At 38.8% G+C, this 22,372-nt stretch overlaps 1 protein-coding gene across 8 annotated transcripts in view; it reads right to left on the bottom strand.

Moving 5' to 3' along the window:
- Positions 1-22,372, bottom strand: part of ENAH (ENAH actin regulator) — a 90,640-nt gene that overhangs the window by 22,366 nt on the left and 45,902 nt on the right. For 5 of the 8 annotated variants that reach the window (XM_032103363.1, XM_032103365.1, XM_032103367.1 and 2 more), the window contains exons 3-4: positions 21,923-22,100; positions 10,705-10,789 (exon numbers count right to left, since the gene is read on the bottom strand). In XM_032103363.1, the coding sequence (XP_031959254.1) occupies positions 10,705-10,789; positions 21,923-22,100 (263 nt within the window). Of the gene's footprint in view, positions 1-10,704; positions 10,790-11,164; positions 11,177-17,444; positions 17,660-21,922; positions 22,101-22,372 lie in introns of those variants that run through there. The other 3 variants (XM_032103362.1, XM_032103364.1, XM_032103366.1) reach the window with 2 other exon arrangements.

Here is a 22,372-nt window from a genome sequence, read left to right as displayed (position 1 = left end):
GGAGCTGTACAAAATCCTCGGTGATGAGGACATCCCTTTACAACAGCTGGGAGGAAAGACTCAGTGCAACTAATGAGAGCAAAGCTCAAAAGAAAAGAGCACCTCTGCACACCAAGCAGATGAGCTATGGAACTCCTTGCCAGGGTGATTCAAAGAAAGAGCAGGAAAAAGCTCACAGGAAAAAAAAAAAAACAACCATGGGAAATCATTTAGAAAACAGAAATAGCATCATGCAGAAGCTGTTGAACCAAGAGATGCCCAGAGGATGGGAGAGCAGCAGAGGGAAGTATTCCAGGTGTTCAGCCTGGCCCAGAAGGGTTTGTGTCGTAACAAAATGCATCTATAGGTGTTCAAACTTAATCTGAAGCAAAAACTATTTCAATTGGCAATGAACACTATCAAACTGTGCTGGCTACCTAATAAGATCTAGATGAAAGACAGTGAGAACAACTTTCATCCACACAACAGCTGAATGAAAAAGTACTCATTATTTCATAAATATTGAGCGGCTCAGTATTTCACACTTCACTTTTTTTGTAAAAGAATCCTCATTTTCCATTTCTTCAGGAAATAAAAGGAAAAAACCCAGACTTTTTTGGCAGGAACAAAGCTAAGCACTTTGCTTACAATACAAATGCTCTACCAAGAGAGGGCAGCAAAATACCTTGCAAACATATCTCATACATACGAGATTAAATACACCATTGTTGAGAGTAATTTCTCATTATATGTCACTGAAGCATCCCTTTGTCAACAAAGAAAAAAAAAAAAGAAACCAAAACAATAAGCAAACAACAACAACAAAAAAATCAAAAAAACACACCTCACTACATTTGCACTGCCATTTTAACAATTTTAGTAAATGTTTTGAATAGCAAACCAAAAGGTGCACAAGGAGATCAGAATGCCAGTAATGCAATCAAGTTGCTTTAACACAACTTAAGAATTCCATAAGCTACACACTCTTAGCAAGTGTTACAGTGGGTAGCTTAAAAAGAGTAAAACCACATCTGATTATTTAAAAAAAAAAAAAGAAAAAGCATGAAATCCCTCTGGTTTTGTTTAGCTAGCAATAGATAGTATAATTTTATTTTAAAATTTTGTCAGAGATCAAAATTGTATTAGACAAAAGCATTAATAGATTAAGGAGAGTCATCACACGTCAATTAAAGTACATCTGAATGACAAGACTTGTAGTTCAAGAACCCTGTGAAAGCAATACCTGAAAATCCTTCAGCCTTACAAAGCACATCTGGCCACCAGGACAACTTCAGAAAAAGCTGAAGAGGTACTCAAAATGCCCCAAAAAGCTGTCTCATAATGAAATGCTTGTTATGAAAAGGCAATGCGATTATTCTAACTATTTTGGAAGTGTGAATTACTAAATCTAAGAGCTAATTTACATTAAATAGCTGAGACTGCTGTAAAACTATACATGTCAGTCACACACACAAGGTACTGTTACTCATGTTTAGATTCAGAGCCAACTTCAGAATCTCAGAATAGCTGCTAGCTTTACCACAGAGACTATTCATGGCACTTTCTTTGTGGATTTTAATTAGCTTCATGTCAAAAGCATTTTGGGAAACTTCACTTTGGGGTGTTTTGGGGGGAGGCTCTTGGTTATTTTTTTTTTGTGGTGGTGTTTCTTAATCAGCTTACTTTAATACTGCATCAGCTTTTAAAATTATTTCCTCTCTTGCCCTTATACTTTTGTCCAGTTAAGGAGATAGTGGGAAATATTGTCTGAGGATAAAGAATCATATTTACAATACTAACTTGTGACTTAATATGAGCATTAATCCTACAGTTCTTTGGGCAGCCAAGCAGCAGGAGCATGACTACATTCTTGAAATAACACATGGAGAAAAAAATGCAATGAGCAGAATTAAGCACACACTGTTGCATCCCTGCTGAAAAAAATCCCCCCACATTCTGTGATGGTGAAAGTGTTCAGAATGTCTCCTACACAACAACTGCAAAACGCAATTGCAGTTAATTTACTTACCCAGGTACACACAAAGCCTTCCTGGCTTGCTCTTGATCATAAAAAAGAATAACAATTAAGAAGTCCTGCTGTCTCAGCTCCTGTTATTATATGAAATGAGCCAACACCACATGCACACTGAGATCACTTTCCATTTAGCAAGTAGCACCACTGCATTCAAAACCCAGTGTGTGTGATGGGTAACTAGGAGGCTATCTCCAACTAATACTATCCATTATTTTTTGATCTGTATTGGGGAGGCAGAAGGGAACAGGTGGGGTTTTTAACTTCTGTTCCTGAAGGTGAATGACTGAGAGACCCTCCTGTTCTTTTGCTAAAGACCTCAGCACAGTCAATCAAAAGAATGGAATCTTCAGTTAATTCTCTTAAAATATGGCCATTACCATACAGGTTGAAGAGAAGACAAAGATCTCATGTAGATTAAGAAACTTCAGTGTTTACTGGTAAAACAATATTCTGCTTCAGAGCAGACTTAATAGCCAGAGGGAAACTGTCCCTTTCTGGGACACTTTTCACATCTAAGCCTCCATATTTTGCTCACCTGCAGCAGTTACTTTATTTGTGGAAAGACTCCTTCCACCACAGCAAAGATGCCTTGAAACATGCAGAAACCCCCACTGTGTCAAAACTCAGAGCTTCTGTCACAAGGGCACCAAAAGAAAAAAAAAACCCTGCAAGTTACAAATCCAGAGCTGAAACAGTTTGCAAAAGCAAAGAGGTGCCTGCTCTGGCAGGTCACCTTGTTTCCTCAAGTGGAAGTTGTGCTGTACATTTGCATAAATCTTCAGGATTCTAACACTAGCTTGCTTTGCTCTTGGCTGTGAGATCAAGCCATTAAATTTTTTCCTAAAAAGATGATAGGAAACTGCACTGAGAAGCCCATATATCAACCTGAGTAACAGAGTTCAGCCACAAACCTGGAAGGCTTCTTGTCACAAAGCCAGATACATTAAAAACAGAGGTATTTCCATGAACAGTAAGAAAGCATCTTTGTATCACATCCAAATTCGGCAGGCACTGAGCTGACAGACACTCCAAGACGAACAGAAACTTGTTTGAAGTATTTAATTTTAAAACTCACTGTAGAAAACAAAGATCCAAGACAAAGCCTGCAGGAAACAAAGTATCTTGAGGAACAGACCTTACTGAAGCAATTGCTACACTGAATGAAGAGGTCAGCTGCAGGCAGATAATACATAATATTTGACAGCTGTTAGTCATCATTTATAAACACGCCAATTTCGTATTTCATTCTTGTTTGGCAGAAAAACTGTGTCAAAGCAGGGCATCAAATCACTCAAAGATCAATAGGAATACTATTCCTGTTTTGTCTGCTTAAAGATACAACAACAAGGAGAATGGGGGAGAAAAGAAATGTATCACTAATGTGTATTGAAAGATGACACCAAAGGCCATCACTTGAGTCATTAAAAAACAACGCGGACTTAAAAATCATAAAATTGAGGAGAGATTTTCTGTGTCCCACATGGTGTTTTTTGCTTTTTTTTTGAAAAATAGTTTCTTGCTTGTGCTGTTACTTTTTCTAAAATGACAAGGTGTGGCAGAAGAGAGACACAAGGATGACACCCAGAAGGCAACATGAAGGTTGCCAGACTATTGCTGGCTTTAAACATTGCAGTAATATTCAGCACTCACTGTTCTGAAAGTTACCATTAAGACATTCTGTATAAGAAACCAAATGTGATTATAAGAAAGTATTCAATAGTGGATGCATCTTTATTTCTGGGCTTCACTAGGGTTTTTCTTAAAGGTTTATAAACATGAAATCTAGGAATAACTCTACTATGCTAAAGTTCTAAAAGTAAATGTATTTTACCAGCTACAATTAAAGCTGGGCTCATCAGTCCAAACCAACTGACTTGTTCAACTTAGAGTCTCAGTGTAGCCAGGCTTTCGGGGCTGCTCCGAGCTCCTCTAACCCTGCCTCAAACTGTGGAGCAACAAACAAGACAGCAGTGTTTTGAGTTTTATTCTCAAATGCTGTTAGCCCCAGCATGTGGGCACAGATAGCATTATCTAATCCAACAGTCACTACTTACTAGAATACATCTCACATGATGGTTCTCCTCCTCCCACCACTGAGTCACTGCAACAAACAGAGCAGCTGGCTGCAAACAGGCTACACAATGTCTGGCTGAGCCACAGGCACCAGCACCAGATGCAGGCTGACCTCAACTCCATCTGAAGCACGTTGTCCTCCACAGAAGAGCAGCCACCTTGTCATCACCAGGATCTGCACACACTCTCTGGACATCAACACAAGTAGATGCAGACACAGCTAACCTACTTTATCACTGTTGGAACTGTTTACAGGGCAAAAAAAAAATGCTCTGACATGTTATTTTGAACTTAGCTCCTTGCTTGATTTTTAATAGTTTAATCCTCTGATCATCTTCTGCACAAGTTCAGGCAAGTGTGTCTGTTATTGCCCTTCAAATCTGCAGGAACTTATCTGAATAATCAAAACGGAGTATCAGCATTAAACTTGCTCTTCCATCTTTAATATTAAATATTTATTCACCACTCCAAAATTCAGCATTTACCACAGAGCTCACTCTCCTGTGTGGTCACACAAACCTACTGAATACATATCTCAGTGCCTACACATTATGTACCATGGAATGAACACACACCACCCCCCAAATTTCATAATTCATATACCAAGAGAAAATACATCCACAGCTTGGAAATTTCCAATCTGTATTGACATCAAACACAGGCAGCCTCCATAGAGACTGAGAATCTTCATACTGAGAATCTTCATAAATAAAAAGTACACAGATACACCAATAACAAGCTCAGAAGAAGTGATCAATATTTAACCTCTTTGCATCTTCCTAAGCAATCTCAGCTGCAGAAACTTCACTTTGCATTATCTAAACTAAACTCCTGCTCTAAAACTCTTACCAAGTTAGCTTTATTTTCTGCCAAGTTCTAGACAGTGAGGACAGTTTCTTCCTGAGCATAATGCACATGGTGTCAGAGAAACCCAGACAAGACCTAGTCAGCTTGGTACAGTGAGCAAGAAACAGGGACTCAGAAGATCTGCCAAGCCTGACTGTTAAAGGCCAGAGGTTTGTGAAGTGAGTTTATGTATATGCCCTGGAACTGACAATTACTGCCAGTCTGAACAGTGCTGTGGATCTCTAGTTCTTTAAGCAGCAGTGAAAGGTGAGACTGTTTCAAATCACAGTTTGTTTGGTTTTTTAAAAAAAATTTGTATCAAACACTCTACACTTAATTTAATGCAAAATTATATAAGCAAGTAATTGACTACATGCATCATGATTTTGAAACACTGCACAAATCTAGGTCCTTACAGCTACTTCCAGTGATCAGGCAGCTTCTTCTTGATCAGTCACCATTGCATGTAACACTTCCAATGTCCATTTGATTTTCCCAATACACTAGTATGATCTATGGGTTGGTGGCTTTCCCCTCTAAAACAGGAGGCCTACTATGAGCTCTCGTTCTATTCTGATCATCAAAATCTGCAATATCATCCAACTCCTCCTGTTGTCCTTCATTCTTACGTATCTCAACTCACATTAGCAGCAAGGACTTGCTTTGTTCAGCAAAACACCAAAACAGATTTGATTGTTCCAGGTCCCATTCATGCATTGGTGCCTGTTCTAATGCTCCTCTCTTCCACATTAACTAGGAAATTCCCTCTTGATATCTGTCAAATGCTTTACCAAAGCCCAGGAACATCCTTTCTGCTTTTGCAAAGAAAATACTGTCAGGGTCCAGTTTACTGTCCTATGCTTTATCTGTTACCAAAGTCAAACTAACAGGCTTTCATTTCCTTGATCAAAAGGGATTTAAGGTTTAAGAAGAAGCTTTTATGTTATAAGCTAAAAATGCATTAGCTGGAAGTAATAAGAACTAGGTTTCATCAGTCAAGCAAAAATTAGTAGCCAGCCACCACGATAAAGACATGAAGAGACAACTACAAACCTGAAATGTATTAGATAGAGGAATTCTAACAGACTGAGGGATCTATTAACGCTCTTGCATCAAACCTCCTTAAGCCTCATTTTCTTCATCTCCATCTTTTCAATACATCATCTAAAACTAACAGAACACCAACTTTCCTGGCAGAAGTTAGATCACAAAAAGACACTTGTACTCATGGAATTTTAGAAAAAAGAAGAATCTCAGCAGTAGAAAAACCTTTCATTGGCAAAAAAAAAAAAGGGGGGGGGGAAATACCCCTGTATCTTAGGCATTAAAAATTCTTTTGATTTCATCATGCAAATTCTGTAACATGCAGTTACACACAATACAATCATATAACTGATTGTACTGACCACTCAAACCCTAAACCAAAAGGCCAACCACTACATCATAATCACATCTATCTCAGATTAGAACTCTAAGTTATAATCTAATCAATCCATGTGCTTTTTAAAGAAATTCTACATCCTTGAAAGAAGCTGTGGGATAAATGGCACAATTTCAGAAGCAAAGGAAAACTGGAAGCTGTACATCTGGCCAGTAACTAGGGAAAGGTGACAGGCTGTGAGAAATCAGTAGAAACAAGGCTACACAAAGCCATGGGCAAACTTTCATTCCTTTAAATTACTATAGCTAAATTGATACTGAATTGTGGGGTGCAAGTTTTTTTCTTTTAGTATTTCCGCATGTTTTCAAGCTCAGGAGTATGTAATAATTACTCATTTACAAGGGGAAAAATATTTTACTGCAGTTAAAAAATAAGATTAGCAAAATTCAGAAAAAATGCTTTTAATCTGTAAAATAAAAATCTTGCCTTTGAGTCTATCAGTAAATAAACTGTTACCCTTGTCAGCCTCTGTACTTGCACTAAAACTAAGAACTCTTCCACAAGATGTTCTGAAAACCACACCATGTCCACACTACATTCTAGCACAGGCACACCCCACGTTTTCTTTAATGGTATCATCACAAACCAAACTGAAGCAGCAAGTGAACTTCAAGTATGTAACAATTACAACCCCCCGCCCTAATATTCTGCTGTTGCATTTTGCAAGCTTGGAATGTTTTCGAGTACTTACGAAAGAATTCGGTCAAGTTTTGGTCCATGACGTCCCTGAGGGACGGTGGGGGGCTTGTACACCCTCATCATTCCTTCCTATCTGTACAGTTCCTCTGATCCTGGAGCTCTTGCTCTCTTTATTTATGAAGCTGTGACCATTTTGAAGTTATTTATAAGCATTAACTCATTAAATTCCCAAGTGTCATATTAGATACCAACTCAGTGACTCACACTCCTGCCAATCTATTTACCACGGCTGGGAGAGAAGGTAAATTTACATGCACGAGTAGCACACACAGGCATGCCATGAACTAATCTTGTATTTTAAAATGGTCTGTGACATGAGGTAACTCTGGAGTTATTAACAAATACGTATGTCAACTGAAGCTGGCTCATTATCAATCAGTGGAATTCATAAACACTGCCTGGCCACCTCTCTGGCAAAATGAAAAACAACCCACAGAACAAAATATCCCCTCAGTTTTGAGGATCAAAAATGGAAGCTGGAGTGTTTTAAAGCTTGTTGTTACTGTACTTAAGTGAGTGTAAGTTAAGGAAAATTAGAGCTAGCTTCAAGTACTCCCTGAGAGGGAAAGCACATACCATGTGCTAAGGTTTCTTAAAGTTACCAATTCACCCGAAAATATTATTTCTTTACATCTTATGTGTAATCTTGGCCTCATAAAAACCTCAGTGTCTCAGATGGCACATCTGGTCCTAGCAGCTTTAGAAACTGTATCACTGCACAGTAAGCAATACAAATATTCAAGTAAGAAGATCTGCAGCAAAATAAACAAAGTAGTATTACTACTTTAGCACTTTTACCCAAAATGTAAGGCATCTAAATCTTTTCTAAAATAGAGAAAAATCTCCGAACCAAAATAATGTACTTCTGCTGGCAATGATCTAATTTCACTCTTCAGTTCCCAATTTTCCCAAGATTCCTGAACACTGGTTATAAAAGCAAAGGAAAACATCAGATCCGTTGAAGAGCTCTCTTTACTATGGCACTCTTCACGGGCCAGTCCTTTGGCAAAATATTTCTGAAGAAATGTTTCTATTTATGCCTAGGAAAATCCTGAAGCTACAAGCCACATAATTTAACTTTGAAATTAGTCCTTCTTTGAGCAGAGAGTTGGACTAGACCTCCACTGGGTCCCTTTTTCAACTTTAATTTTCATGCAAGCAGATATTTTTCTCCAGCTTAGAATAATTTAAAAAAAAAAATGTTTTCCTGCACTTAACATGGGAGTCAGTTACACACTACTAAATCCAGGTACACCTAAGAGGAGGGATGTGAGACCAGAACTCAAAGACAACTATTATCAAGCACATTTTCAAGAAAACCCCCACCCAAAAGACACACATTTCACGAGCCACAGACTTGGCAAAGCCTTTCTCCTGATCCATCACAAACCCCATGTTCCTTCCCACGCAGTAACATTTATTCCCATTTCTTGCATTCCCTGTAGTCTTACTGCTCCCCACAGGATTCGAGTCTTCCCACACTGCCTTTACCCTTTACTGAGATTGGAAATGTCACTTTAAATGTTAAAATGTTAAAAGTAATATATACTTAAACCTTTTCTTCCCAACTATTTACTACTCTCTACATTATGGTAGTAACTCTTGTTCTTACAGTCTGAAAGCTGCAAGACAGTTACTATGGAAGAGAAGTTCTAGCTTGGAGTTAATTGAACTTTATTATAGCCATGTAGTTACAGGAGTAATGAGACTGAAGAAGCATTTGTGAAAGATTTTAGCAAAATTACATGTTCTTCTTAAGCTAAATGACAAAACAGCAATAGTCTTTCCACAGACAATCTGTCTACCAGCATGAGTAAACACCCATTCCAGTGCTCCATCCTTTTTTCAGGGAACAGCAAATCAAACCCAGGACCAGACTTCAAAGAGGACATTAAATGGAAACAAGGAGAGCACACTGATCAAAAAAGCAAAGCCACAGAATGCCATCTGATAGGATGACCTTCACATGCCAAAAATTTCAAGAGACTTTCAGAGCTCTTAATATAGGGCAGCACCTTTTTCTGAAGAGATGCCTATCTACAATGCTTCTCTGAAAAGTATTTCAGCATTATACATTTCAGATAATGCAGCCGTCTAAAGGAACAGACAGGAAATAAAAATACTAAAAGCCACTAATGTAGGACAGAAAAAATATCAAAAGAAAAAGGCTTTTTAAAAGTCTGTCAAAAGAAGAGACATAAAAGACTTTTACCATGACAGCAAACTTGCACATAAACACATCAAACGGACAAATTTGTAATAAGCTTTCTGCTTTTTGTTTTTAAACAAGGTAACTTTCAGATAAAGTGATCCCCACTCAGATTCAAGAACACACAGAAGAAAAGAGACAGACAAGTATGACCAATTTTGATGTCAACCCTTTGTTCAACATACATAGCTAGTTTATCAAATGAATTATTCTCAAATTAGCAATCTGGTTCTGCTCACCTTTTCATAAACAAACTCAATGCTGAATAGCAAACAGAAAAAACCTGAGTGCTAATTAGAGCCAACATGTTTAAGCACTCTTCCAGTTACCACAAAAAGCTATAGGGTGCATTTACACCATCAGTCTGGACCACCTCCCATTTATTCAAGGCTCCTGTTGCCTGTATCTGTTCTGCATGTGACCTAAATCACTCCCAGCATCCCTTCAGGAAGGGAACAGCTAATCTCCTGGGAGTATTTTGATGGTAAAATAATCCAGGATTGCACCACAGGCAGTGTGCTTGGGACAGCCCAAGGTCTTACTGTTTTCACTTAGCCCAGTGTGACAGCACTGTCCTACAAGGCTTTGCCATTTCATACACCCATAACCCAGACACTCACCCTACAGCACCACTCCATATTGCCACGAAACAAAAGAGGGAGTATGGCAACCACAGAGTTTGTGGAAATTGGGAACTCCATCAACACATAATGATTATTAAAAGGAATGGAAAAAACCCTGTATGTTCGAAATGCTATGAGTCTGAAAAATATCCTGCAGCGATAGAAATTGAATGGAACAGCTTAGCTTGGAGGAAGCACCAACTGGTATGGGGAACACAGACCAGTCACTCAGGGCAGCACAGATATAACCAGCACTGCTCCAGCTGAAAGTTAAACTGCTGAAGGCTCCATAAATTTATACACTAAAAGTAGAAAATTAAGGTTTTTTGCTAAAGAATACATTGTAAAGGCAAACAAGATTTCCAATAAATGTTCTGATCTAGTACCTCCACATTCAGGACAAAAAACCTGTCATTCGTGATGACTCAATTCTCTGCTTCTAAAACTTCCTTCCTCACTTGCTGCTTTTTTCAGTGTCAAAAACTGAACACACAACAGTCACTGGTAAATTAATTAGCCTGGTTGGAAATGACAGCAGTGAAATTTCCCAAGGCTTCCCCTCTGATCTTCAACTCTTTCCTGACAGGCCAATTCCAACTGCATTGTTTGAATGGGTGGAGAGCACGAACAAGGGATCCAGCTACAAAGTATTTACAGAGCTGCACTAATGAAAACTGCGCACATACAAATGCTGCTCTCATGCAGAAGTGCAGTTCTAAGTCCTTGACATTTATTTTCTCATAATTCAAGGAGTTAACACTTCCTTGAACTGAACAGCTGTTCACTTTTAATACCATACCTTCTCTGGATTTCCATTTCTTCTTGTGATGGACCATTTTGTACTTGAGAAGGAAGCTGTGAATTCTGTCGAGGCAATGTAGGACCTAAGAGCAAAGACAGATCATAAATTAATGGTTTGAATTTTTACCATGCAAAAAAAAGCACAAAATCAAGGAAAAAGGCCAGCCATCACACAACATTGTAAGAACTGCTCACTTCTGCTTTTTAAGCCAAACAAGCTCAACAACATAATGCAGCAAATAAAAACTGCAACCTCACGCATGTACAATGTTACCTCACACATCTGGGGAATGAATTTATTTCACATGGATGGAAAGGTTTCACAGAAATGCAAAACAAACTTTATATATGATGGAATTTGACAAAAGCTTTGAAAAGCACTCCAAGTCTGAGTTTTTCTTTAAACAACGAAGTCCTCTTGGAGGAACAAAAAAGGCTCAAACAATTAAAACACTCACCTAAATAGAACACTGGAAAAGTGGGAGAAAAAAGAAAAAGGAAAAAACAAAAGAACACGAGAAAAACCATCAGAACCTTATCACCACACTGAGAGAAGGAAGATAAAGCATGTTTCTACAGGTCACACCAAAACTTACTCAGATTTCAGCTCATCAACTTGGATCAAAGGCCTTTTTTGGATAGGTAAGTATTGTGTCCAAAGGAATGGGGGCATATAACAAATGTACAAACTGTGAATTCTGCTAAGCATAAGAAATGCAAAAGGGAAGGTCATGCAAAATCATCTTCAGCCTTTACTGATGGGCAACTCTGAACCATACAACTTTCAAGTAATTGTATACACAAGATCTGTGTTCTAGAAACAAAAAAGCTTTACCATTTTAATCACAAATGTACTTACAGCACAAAACTGTGTAAAAAGAAGTGAAGAATGAAGAAGTGTGGAATGGAATACAAGAGACCATGAATGCATTGTTGCTGTCAAAACAGGCAGGATAATCCAGGAAATTATTTAGATTAAAGCTATGCTCAAAATGATGGAATTTATGAAAAAGAATTAGAATAAATTAAAATGTCAAGTTCTGAAAACGTCCCAGAGCGAAGCAGTGATTTCTCACTGATATTCCACCAGACTAGTTAGAGTGACAGAGTTGTAATGAGATCTTCCCCATCTCAAACATCACAACGCAAAACTTTTTCCTATCTGAACTTGTGAAAGTCACCCAAACTGATACAAAGACCATGTGTGATACACTGACACATCAAGGACAGGCAATTTGCCTCAGACACAACAAACAAGTGCCCTGGTTAAAAGCCATACAAAAAGGTTCATTTCCTCAGAACACCACAGTATTGTGTCCACTGTGGTCCTTAATCATGAAAATTATAGAAGTGTCTGTGCACTATCTACGTACCCTAGAATTACAAAAAGGAATGGAACTTAATTCTGGAGGATAAAAGCAGGAATGTACTACAGAGGTGGTGTCTTCCTTAGTTATACTTTCAGCAAGCATTAGGCCCTTATACCTAATGATGTTGCTTGGGATGTACTATTTTTGCTTGAAGTATCTCCCAAGAGACACCCACAGGTACAAACCTATAGTCCTTGAAATGCAAAATATTTAACTGCATCGTTAAATTAATAATGAAATTATCGTTAAGTAGAAACATCTGCCACACGGCTCATCTGGAAAACTTTTCAGCTTTAAAACTTCCATAAGATGCATGTCCTCCTCTCCTCTCCCCTGTGTGACAGGTGGAAGGCTTTAATGCCCACTAAGCCATGACTGCAGCTCCCAGGCAGCTGGGCTATTTGCTGCCTGCACCAGGCTGCAGCCTTTCATGGACTTTTACAAGTAGACATAATCCAGAAGCAGTTAAAGGTGCTATAAACACCAGCACTGCTGCTTGCCGTGTCCAACAGAACACTTGGAGTAAGTCAAGGCTCACAGCTTGAGCTGCAAACTGCAGGCAACACTTTTAAGTATCATATATGTGATGAAATTCCCGTCCTATTCCTCAGAATGAAACATGCTGGCGTAAAAATAAACAATGAAGAACAAAAATAAAAAGAAATGGTCACAATGTGTCCATATACCAACCAGAACTATTTTGTACTGAAAAATGCAGTAGAAATGAGAAGTTCAAGCTTCCACCCATTTAATCTTTAAGAGTATGTTTTTTTTGAAGAAGGTATTATCATGCTCCAGGTAGCTGGATGCAAACTACCACTCTCCAACCCTTCTATCTTAGTCCTTCTTTAGCCAACACCTCCAGAAAGCAAACACTGAGCTTCACCTGCACTGGCCATTCCAACCCACCTAGCTGTGAGAAAATCTGTTCTTGTAGCCTCAGACTTTGTTCCAGAGCACTGTCCTTCAGAAAACCACGTTATCCATCTGCAGAATTCTGCAGAAGGCAAGCATCAGCAGGCCAAGTTAGCTTGAACTTGGCCAGGCTACTCCAGTGGTGGGCTTCTTTCACAGCTATGCACACAGGAGACAGAAGAAAATCACCTGCTGGCAATTAACCTGGTGGTTCTGGTACCTCTTACACATTTTCGCCTCAAGGAACTGCAACCTGAGTATACCAGGCTTTCAAGAAAGAAATGTCCAGCTACCAAGGCCTGTTTTCTCATCAAAATTCTCTCTGCAACCACCTTGCTAATGAACATGAGCAAGTTAAAGGTACATGCCAGGTTAAAAAGTATGTTTTATCCTAGAAGGTTTATTACAGCAAGCCAAGACTACCACTTCATTGCTAAAATACAATTGCCTGGGTAGCAGGACAGGTGTTACGTTAAATAAACAGGAACTAGCTAATAAAAAGCACTCTCAGAGGCTTTTGAACACTTCAAGATACTTCAGAAACCGCAACCCCCAGGAGAAATACCCAGATACTGCCTGGAAAAGAACTCTGATCCTCCTACAGGATCACTTCATCTTCAGAAGCCAATATAAGCCAAGTGAGAGATGAGGATGAATGGTCTATTCATTCTGAGTTTTAAAGAAAACCTAACATCTCTTTTTTTTTTCTAAAAAAGCACAGATGGTGCACTCCACAGCACACTCTGACAGACAGAGGATATAATTTCATACTAATTTGTTCAGCAGCCATTCCAGTTTCAGTGCTTTCTGTTTTTCAGCTTATTCTCACCTTTGCATCATCCTTCCTTCAGGCAACTGCGTGGTGAGAGATGGACTGGAAATCTAACACATTGAAAATCCCAGGGGAAAAAGCCTGCATGAAGCATTTCCACCACCTAGATCAGAGCCAGACCTGGTTCTTCATGCAGTCACACAGACAATTATGGTGGCATCAACATCAGAACATCAACATCAGACTGCTGGGGACTGCTGGAACCAAATCAAGCATCCCCAACATCACCTTTTTAAACCACAACCAGAGTTGTAGTTTATCAAACTCCTTAACTTCATTTTTCAGCCCTAATTGACTGCTTACCTTGTATCCCTATTCAAAAGCCAAACCAATTTCAGTTGCACAACCCTATGAAAGCATTAACTGGCAAGCTGGGGAAGGAAACACATGGTTTGTCCTCCCTCAATGCCTTTTGTTCCTCTGTTCCTTCAGTCTTTCAATTACCTCCTCTGCTTTGGAGTGTCACACCACACCCTACCCCACTTCTTTTAATGTCAGCTGCATTGTATGTTACCAGTGTTGACACTGGCTGACATTGGAAAGATCACATTCCTATAGCCCTAAAAAACCCCAAGGATCAGCTGTTCAAGATTGGCATAACACATGTCCTGCAAGTTACACACTGAGCTAGTGTGTGTTTTCATCTGGCTGGACAGGCTTTCTTGGGAGCTGGTAATACAAGGATGGATGAAATGGGGTGGGGGGGGGACCAGTGGCAGCCAGATCATGTGAAATCTTCCTCAGAACCCCACATGCCCTAATTCAAGAAGGCAAAACCACACAGAAGATCTCAGTCCTGCAATTACAGTCCTTCAGAGTACAGCATTAAAAGACAAACTGTAATTTTTGAATAAAGCTGGTCAACTATCACACATAAGAATTTTAGTTTGAGGTGAAGATCTCCATTTTCTCCCTAGAGAAAGTTTATATAAACAACTCAGTAACTAAGAATTTCTACTCTTTCATTTCTCAGTATGTTGGTGCCAAAACTAAGCAATGTTCCAATTATACAGTCTGATACCCAAATCAAAGTATGACATGCCTTTTAGAAGTCTTTTCAAAGACTGGAAGTGGACAGCAAGTTTATTTATACATGTATAAGATACAAACATAAGTGAACTGGCTAACTATAATCTTTAGAAAATATTTTCTTTAAGGACAATTTGAATACTCCTAATAAGCAAAGCCCACACCCCAGGCAAGAGTTCAAAGCTACAGCCAAAAAGATGTATTTGTTAGGGTATATAAGAACTTATTAAAAAAATAAAGTGTTTTACTAAATGGTTAAAGGTTTTCTGAATGAATGGAAAGCAGGTTTTTCAGAGATCTGTGCAGGAAGCAATAAGAACAACAATTATGGTGAAGTGTCCCTCTTTCATGTGTCTTCTCCAGCTCCTGCTCCTATTCAGAGCTTGTCCTGCTCTAAGCCATGAAAGAACAAAGTCTGGGGAGATTTGCTAACCAGCCTTCAGCAGAACCAAAACCACATCATTCCTTGAGCCCTGGAAGTGTGTTATGGGTTTATATGCAAGACTCTGATGGCCAAAAACTAGGGCATTAGCAAGTGACAAAATGCTCTCTAGTACTTCTATTTGGGTGAATCACCTTCCAGCCAAGGCCTCCCTTTCCTTCAAACACCTACTTCCTCACTCAGTTACCTCTCCATAAGCACCTTCAGCTGAGTTAATTCACTCATCACTCTAAACTTGAAAGTAACCGCTTTCCACTTCACAAGCTCTTTTAACTGGATCGAGGTAATAAAAGGCAACAGGAATAACAAAAATATTCATTAAAATACACTTGAATTTAAGTAGAGGTAAGCCTCCTATCAATGCCAGCAGAACTTCCTATCGGTGCCAGCAATGCCTTGGAAACCAGGCACTGATAACCTGGGAGCCAGGCTTGGCCCAGCACCCGTGTGCTGGGGGACCTCAGCAGCTTCCAGTTTCCCTCTGCCATCCCATGCTCAGGGACGCAGAGACAAAGCTTCACCAGCAGGGAACTACGATTGCTTAATGAAACTACAATACCACAAACTTAAAGGAGCAAGCAGTGAAGTTAAATATAACACCACCATCTACTGTGGGATATTTATTACTGCCCCCCATCCCCAGTTCTGTCAAAATTTGTTTAAATAACAATGTTATAGGTGATGACTGTCACTATTGGTGTATAGTGCTACAGAAATGAGTCTAACAAAGCTATATTTCACAACTATCTTCAAGACTTTTCTGAAAACACCCTGCTCCCAAAAGGCAGATTTAATCTACCTAAAACTTCTACTGAAAATATTTTTAAAGACAACAATATAAACCCTCAACAGTAAAATATGCTGACATTCCTCTATGTTTATTAAACAAAACTTTATCCATAAATTAATGTACCTCTATTTATATCTGCCATGCAGTTTAGACTAGCTACCAAATTTTAATTAAATTCTTCAGGTTGTTCACCTAAAATTTAATGCTGTCACATGATATACCACTAATTCTGAAGAACCCCAGAAATCAGAAACACCATATGGGTGTTCGTAAAACTCTGAAAACTTAGCAACCATCCCTTCACTTCCAAACACCACAACTAACACTGGTGATGCTTTCAATAATCTTATGTGCAATTACAATGAAGAGGAAGTACTCTGTCCAATAAACAGGTAAAACTTCCTGTAGGTCAGCATATTGGCATATAAATCACGATTACCTAATCAGTATTACCTATTATGAACACCTAGTAACAACCTAAAAAAATTTCTTTAATCAATCCCACATTTTAAAAGAAGGGAAAAATCTTGCTAGCAAGACCAGAGATCTTATCCATCTTTTGACAACACAGGTAATAATAATACCATCATGTTACTCCTGTTCTGACAGGGAGTGCTGACAGCCTGTTCCAGAGGCTTGCTAAGAGTACAGGTACAGCATAATTACTTCACTGCTGTAGAATTCTTCTTCTCCCAAAACAAGTTTTAGCATGACATGGACAAAACAGTACAAAGAAAAGCATTTGAGATCTGCCTCCCCCCCCCCCCCCCCCGCCCCGAGCTCTCCACATATACTTTTCTCACTCCAGTCTTCTGTAGTCTCTCTATATATTCCAATTAGGCAACCCCAATTTTTGTTTCAGTTTGCATTTCCCAAAGATATTGAATTATTCAATTCATGATTTGAGTGCATTCCCCTACCAGCAAGGATTTAATTACCTATCTCTGCTGGAAGAGAAAGGGCTGTACATCAATATACAGCTGTGAATAAAGATTTGTTTATTTAATAACTGGACAACCTAACTTCTAGAGTTACTAATCGAAGAGAAATTCAAAAAACTTGAACCACAGGGACTTCCCCCTCCCCCCAAAAAGGTCAGATGGACAAAATAATGAGACTATGGAAACAAAAAAACCTCTCTTTCTTTTTCTTCCTCCCCATTTTCCTATGAATTAAACTGTGATCTACGGCAATACTAGAACAGATTCACTGAAGCCATTCCTGACCCTGATTTTATACCCAGAACGTTCCAAAATCTTTTCAAGAATCAATATATAACTGCTACAGATTAGTACAAAAAGCATCACAAATCCTACACATACGTAATTCTATTAGAAAGAATTAAAATAGACTTATTTACTGTTGTGACATCCTTCCTTCAGTTCTTTTGCTGCTTTCATCTTCTGCAACAAACAGCTGTGAGGACCTCCTCAGATGGAAATTACACATCTATAAGTCTCACGCTTGAGTTTCTGATTCTCTCAGCAAGGTTTTCCTGAGGTTGAAGACAGATGCCACACAAAGCAACACCGATCCCAGCTGAACTAGAAGGTGCTTTCTGCAGCAAAACTGAGTATGATACTCCTTTGTTCCTCTCAACACAAGCTTCCCTTACGTGACCTTATTCCTTCAAAGAAATAATCCATTGTCTCACACAGAGAATTCTCAGCCGTCTAATTTCCCTTCACTGAAGCTTTTCTCTCATTCCAGAGCCACTTTGATTGCAACAATGAGCCCTACTTAATGCAGATATGAAAATTTTCTTTGTAATGCAATGCAAAACCTTTGTAGAGAGCCGTCATCTCCAGACAAGACCAATTACTGAATATCTGAACACATTGCACACAGCCTTAGAGCCAGAAATCCTCTTCATGTGACCTCTTAAACGTGATGACACACACTTGTCATTTGATGAAGGTATCATTTTTGACCACATCGAACAATTATTTAATGTAATGAGTAGTAAGTCTTCCAAAATTTTCCCGTAAGAGTGGCAGAAAAAAAACTTGGTTCACTTTTCATGCATATGTATGGGGCAGGAATCTGCAGTGTTTAATTCTTTAAAATTTCAGGAGAAAATGCAGTCCTATGTTGTCCTTCTCTTCTGGATTTGCAGGTCGCCTACAATCTGCCCAACTGGCCAGCAGGAAAATAAGGTCCGGCTGAATAGCTGCTAGCTAATGCAATCATTCAAACCAGAATGGACCTAAACCACTTCGACATTTATCTAAACAAACAGAGTTCAAGCACAGGAGAAGTTAGGATGTGTTAGGATTTGATCTGTCCTGTAAATCAAGGGGAGGAAAAAACCTACACCTGAAGAGTACTTCCAACAGTTTCACTGATAAGGCAGACATCGCTTCCGAGTCCTTTGAGACAAACCTGCACTGGCTTTTTTAGCAGAAAGCTGCCACTTGCAGTACAGCCTTTACTCTTAACTTCAGAGATTTCCACTCTGCATTCTGAACTCATCAGAAGGACAAAAAGCCCATCCCTGTGAGCTCAGCGGTGCCTCGACTCTGGCAGATCCACTAGAGGGAGATCCTAAATTAAACAACCTCCGATTTTGCCAGCAGCCAGCAGAACAGCTGAGGATGCCAACTGCAAGCAAAAGATCAATGACATTTTTCAAATATATGCAAGAGAAGGAGACCATGATCTAATTTTATTTTTAAAAGAGCGAGAGAGCCATACCCAACAGCTGACTTGCAAACCAAAAGGATGTACACAACTTAATCTTTAATATCCCTCAGAAGTCGTTTAGATTTCTGTGAACCCTTGCATAAAATTTAAAATTCATCTACAGCTTTATGAATTTCTGAATAGTATGCTCAGCTAACATTATAACTGCTTTCCTTTTATGCATAAAATATGACATAAAATAAGCAAGCTAATAAAAGAAATTGCCAAAATGAGAAAGCACAGCAGAAAGTAAGGACACTGCAAGAATATAACTTTAACTGTATGTAATTCTAGAATAAAAGGGAAGCTATCTACGTAGGATTTCTTTATTTTATTTGAGTTGGAGGTTCTATATCCATTTTGGATACACTAGGAAACACAGCAATTTCTCTAAACTATTAGAGACAAATTGTCATCTTCAAGTACAGATTTTTGAAGCAGTATCATCAAAATACCAACTAGGGCTGCACATGTTAGAAATTTTTTAAAGCCTAGCAGATACATTGAAAGAGACAAAGCAAGGCATATATAATGTATTGATCATCACATTTCAGCATAAGATCATTTTCTGACACATGCCCTCCCAACACCTTTTCAAAAAGAGTAATTTGTTTATAAAAGGGAGGCAGTTGCAATCCATCTCCTAAAATGAAGAGCTAATATTAGAGCCTCCGAGCCAGTGACCCGTCTAAGTAAATATTCATCTATTTCAGAGATGCTCGGGGTGGGGGGGAAACCTAACACCAAGGATTCATTTCTAGCTGCACTTTTAGAAAATTACACCAACTACAGAGAAACAAAATTCACTGAACTTTGAGCAAGGAGCACAACTAGTTTGTTTCTAAAGTGCAAGCCACTTAGCAACCTATCTCCATTATCAAAGCAGCATGTTCAGAAAGATACTTGATCTTTTTACTTCTTACTCTGATATAGATCAGAAAAATTAAGTAATATCTAGATCATACACTGACAAACTTCCCAGATGGAAAACTTAGGAACACTTGTTGACAGTACTCTAACACAGAAGAATTATGAACATTTATCTTTAAACATTGTCTGGAAGTGATATGAGGCTGAGAGAGTAATTCTGTGCGCCTTATTAGGAATTTTTTTAAAAAGCAGCAGCGCAAAACTGCTCATCTGTTAAAACAATGCTGCTAATGTTAAGCTTTGGTTTTATTTCATCCTGATGGAAGCTAGAGCACCTATTTGTCTGTGACATAGGTAAGTGACAGCTAATCTTAAACCACCACAGCCCTTGGCTGATGGGAACCAGGGAAGAACAATTGTCTCCTGTGCTCACCCACTAGCTTGTGATGCAGCTAATTAATGCATTTTGACTTGTGCCTGCTGCTACCAAATCAAAACACAAGAAGGAGAAACAAAGCGACTATCCTGTAATTCAGGAAACTTAAAGGTTACACCCAGTCACTTTCAAACAGTTACACAGCTTAATTCCTGTCCATCTCAAAATCGTTGAGAACAAACCAGAAGACAACAGCACTGTAGTCAGCAAGCAGGCTTTGACACTACAGTTATAGAACGATTTTCGTTTTATCCAAGTCTTTACAAACTGAAGTGGCATCTCAATTCAATAAAATTTCTACTACTGAACTATGTAACAGTGTAGCAGCCCACAAATACTTTGCATAAAGCAGCAAGAGAATGAGTCATTAGACAAATTGCAATCCACAAAATGAAAAAAAGACACACAGTCTAACTAAAACATGAGCAATGCCATGCCTGCCTATGTCATTTCAGCCTCTCTAGCAGCTCAGGTTTAGTGTTATGAGGAGTTCAACCGAATTAGGAAGATATGTAACTGAAACATGTAACAAATTCTTCAAGTACAGGTAATGGGAAAGAAACCCCTCAAAGCTGGTGTAATTACCATCAATAAGGCCTTTTCATCAAGGGGGAGTACAAATCAACACTTCACATGTTCCCAAATGTTGGGTGGGAGACAGGTGATGAACAGTCAGATGCATGAAAAGTTTACAACTGAGTAACCCTTAGGGAAAGCAGAACTGAGGGACTTCGAAGAGAAAACACCCAAGTGAGAGGTAGGAGACTGGGAATCACAACTGGGTTATTTTAGCAGGCAAAAAGAAACCTTCTAACTCTAGCTACCATTTATATTTTGGCCTCCTATGTTGCATAACAGTGTAAGCACTGCAGAATGTATCATCCACGGTCTAGACAGCTTAGTTGCAAAAGGTAAAGTCTTGAAACAATTACCAGGATAAAAACCAACTTGATAAAACCACCTTTTTTGCTGCAGTCGAGACAGCCCTCGTATAGTTATCTACAGCCTCTTTTCTCCACAAGAGAAAGAAAACTGGCACACAAGTACTGTCTCTTGTTACACGGGCAATCTTTAAAGTTTAATGAGGACAAAAGAATTCTATTTGGTTACAAGAACACAAAAGACTCTTAGTCTTTTAAAAGAAAAACTCCCTCTGTGTGTGTCACAGTGTTACACTGATCAATTTGCTGTAGAGCCTACCTAGAATATTTTACAGATACCAGCTGAAGACTGAAAGCCACAAATTTTTCCACCAGTGCTTTAAAGCCTATGTCACCCTGGTCTTCAAACAAATGAAATGATAGACCTGGTGTCTAAACTGTATGTGCTCATCTGAATGTTAACCCTGGACTGAAGGTCTCTGAGCTAGAAAACTCTGTATGGTAAGAACTGCCAGAGAAGATTACCTGAACTCCAAAGTTTGGAGGAAAAAACCTTCACATTTTTATAATAAACCAGTAATCAATGAGAAGAGAAAATACCCAACACACAGTAAGAACCTGAATGTCTCTAGGAAACCTGGAAAGTATCCTTGTTACAAGGTACCTGCTTCTTGGGCAGGTCTTGCTGTTTTGCTTCCTTAAAAAAAAGGCAAAGCCAGCAGTTTCTATATCTAATAGAGAAACACGAAAATTGATTTACGTGCTAGGAGTTGCATTTACAGGGACGTCAGTGGAGTTGAGAATCACAGTTAAGAAGCAGTAATTAGTTAGACATAACACGCAAATAATTAAAACACCTAGAGGCTTAATTATGATTAGAAACAAGACTTACTGACTTCTAAGCATAAACACTCGAATTTTTCTGTATTTGAACAATCTTAGGGGAAAAAATAGTGAAGAGACTCTTACCAGCTTCCTGTGAATTTAATACTTCTAAGGCATGCATCATGGCACTTGCGAAGACATTGGCATCTTCTTTGCTGCCAAAATTCAGACCATACACCTGCCTAGCATCACGCCACTGGTGGAAGGTCTGTGTAGCCTGATTGTACTTCAGCCCTTTTGGAATGGCACAATTTATAACCACCTATAATCATTAAAAAAACAAACAAACAAACTTAGGTTTAAAATTACTGCTGTTCCATCAGAAGTTTCAGCTTTGTGCAGATTTTATTCCTCAGCCACACGGGTTAATTCACGACCCATAATCTGTAAAACACAATGCTGAAAGCACATAACCATTTCAATTTTAATTCCAATGCTGTCTGTAATCAGTGATGAGAATACACAAGGGGACTAATGAGATATTTTGTATCAACTTTTGTAGCTTAAGTGTTCTCACTTCAAAAGATGCAGCGA

Source organism: Corvus moneduloides, chromosome 3 (genome assembly GCF_009650955.1).
Source record: "Corvus moneduloides isolate bCorMon1 chromosome 3, bCorMon1.pri, whole genome shotgun sequence".
NCBI lineage: Eukaryota > Metazoa > Chordata > Aves > Passeriformes > Corvidae > Corvus > Corvus moneduloides.
The sequence above is the reverse complement of the archived record's forward strand: the minus strand, read 5'-3'. Positions and strand labels throughout refer to the sequence as shown.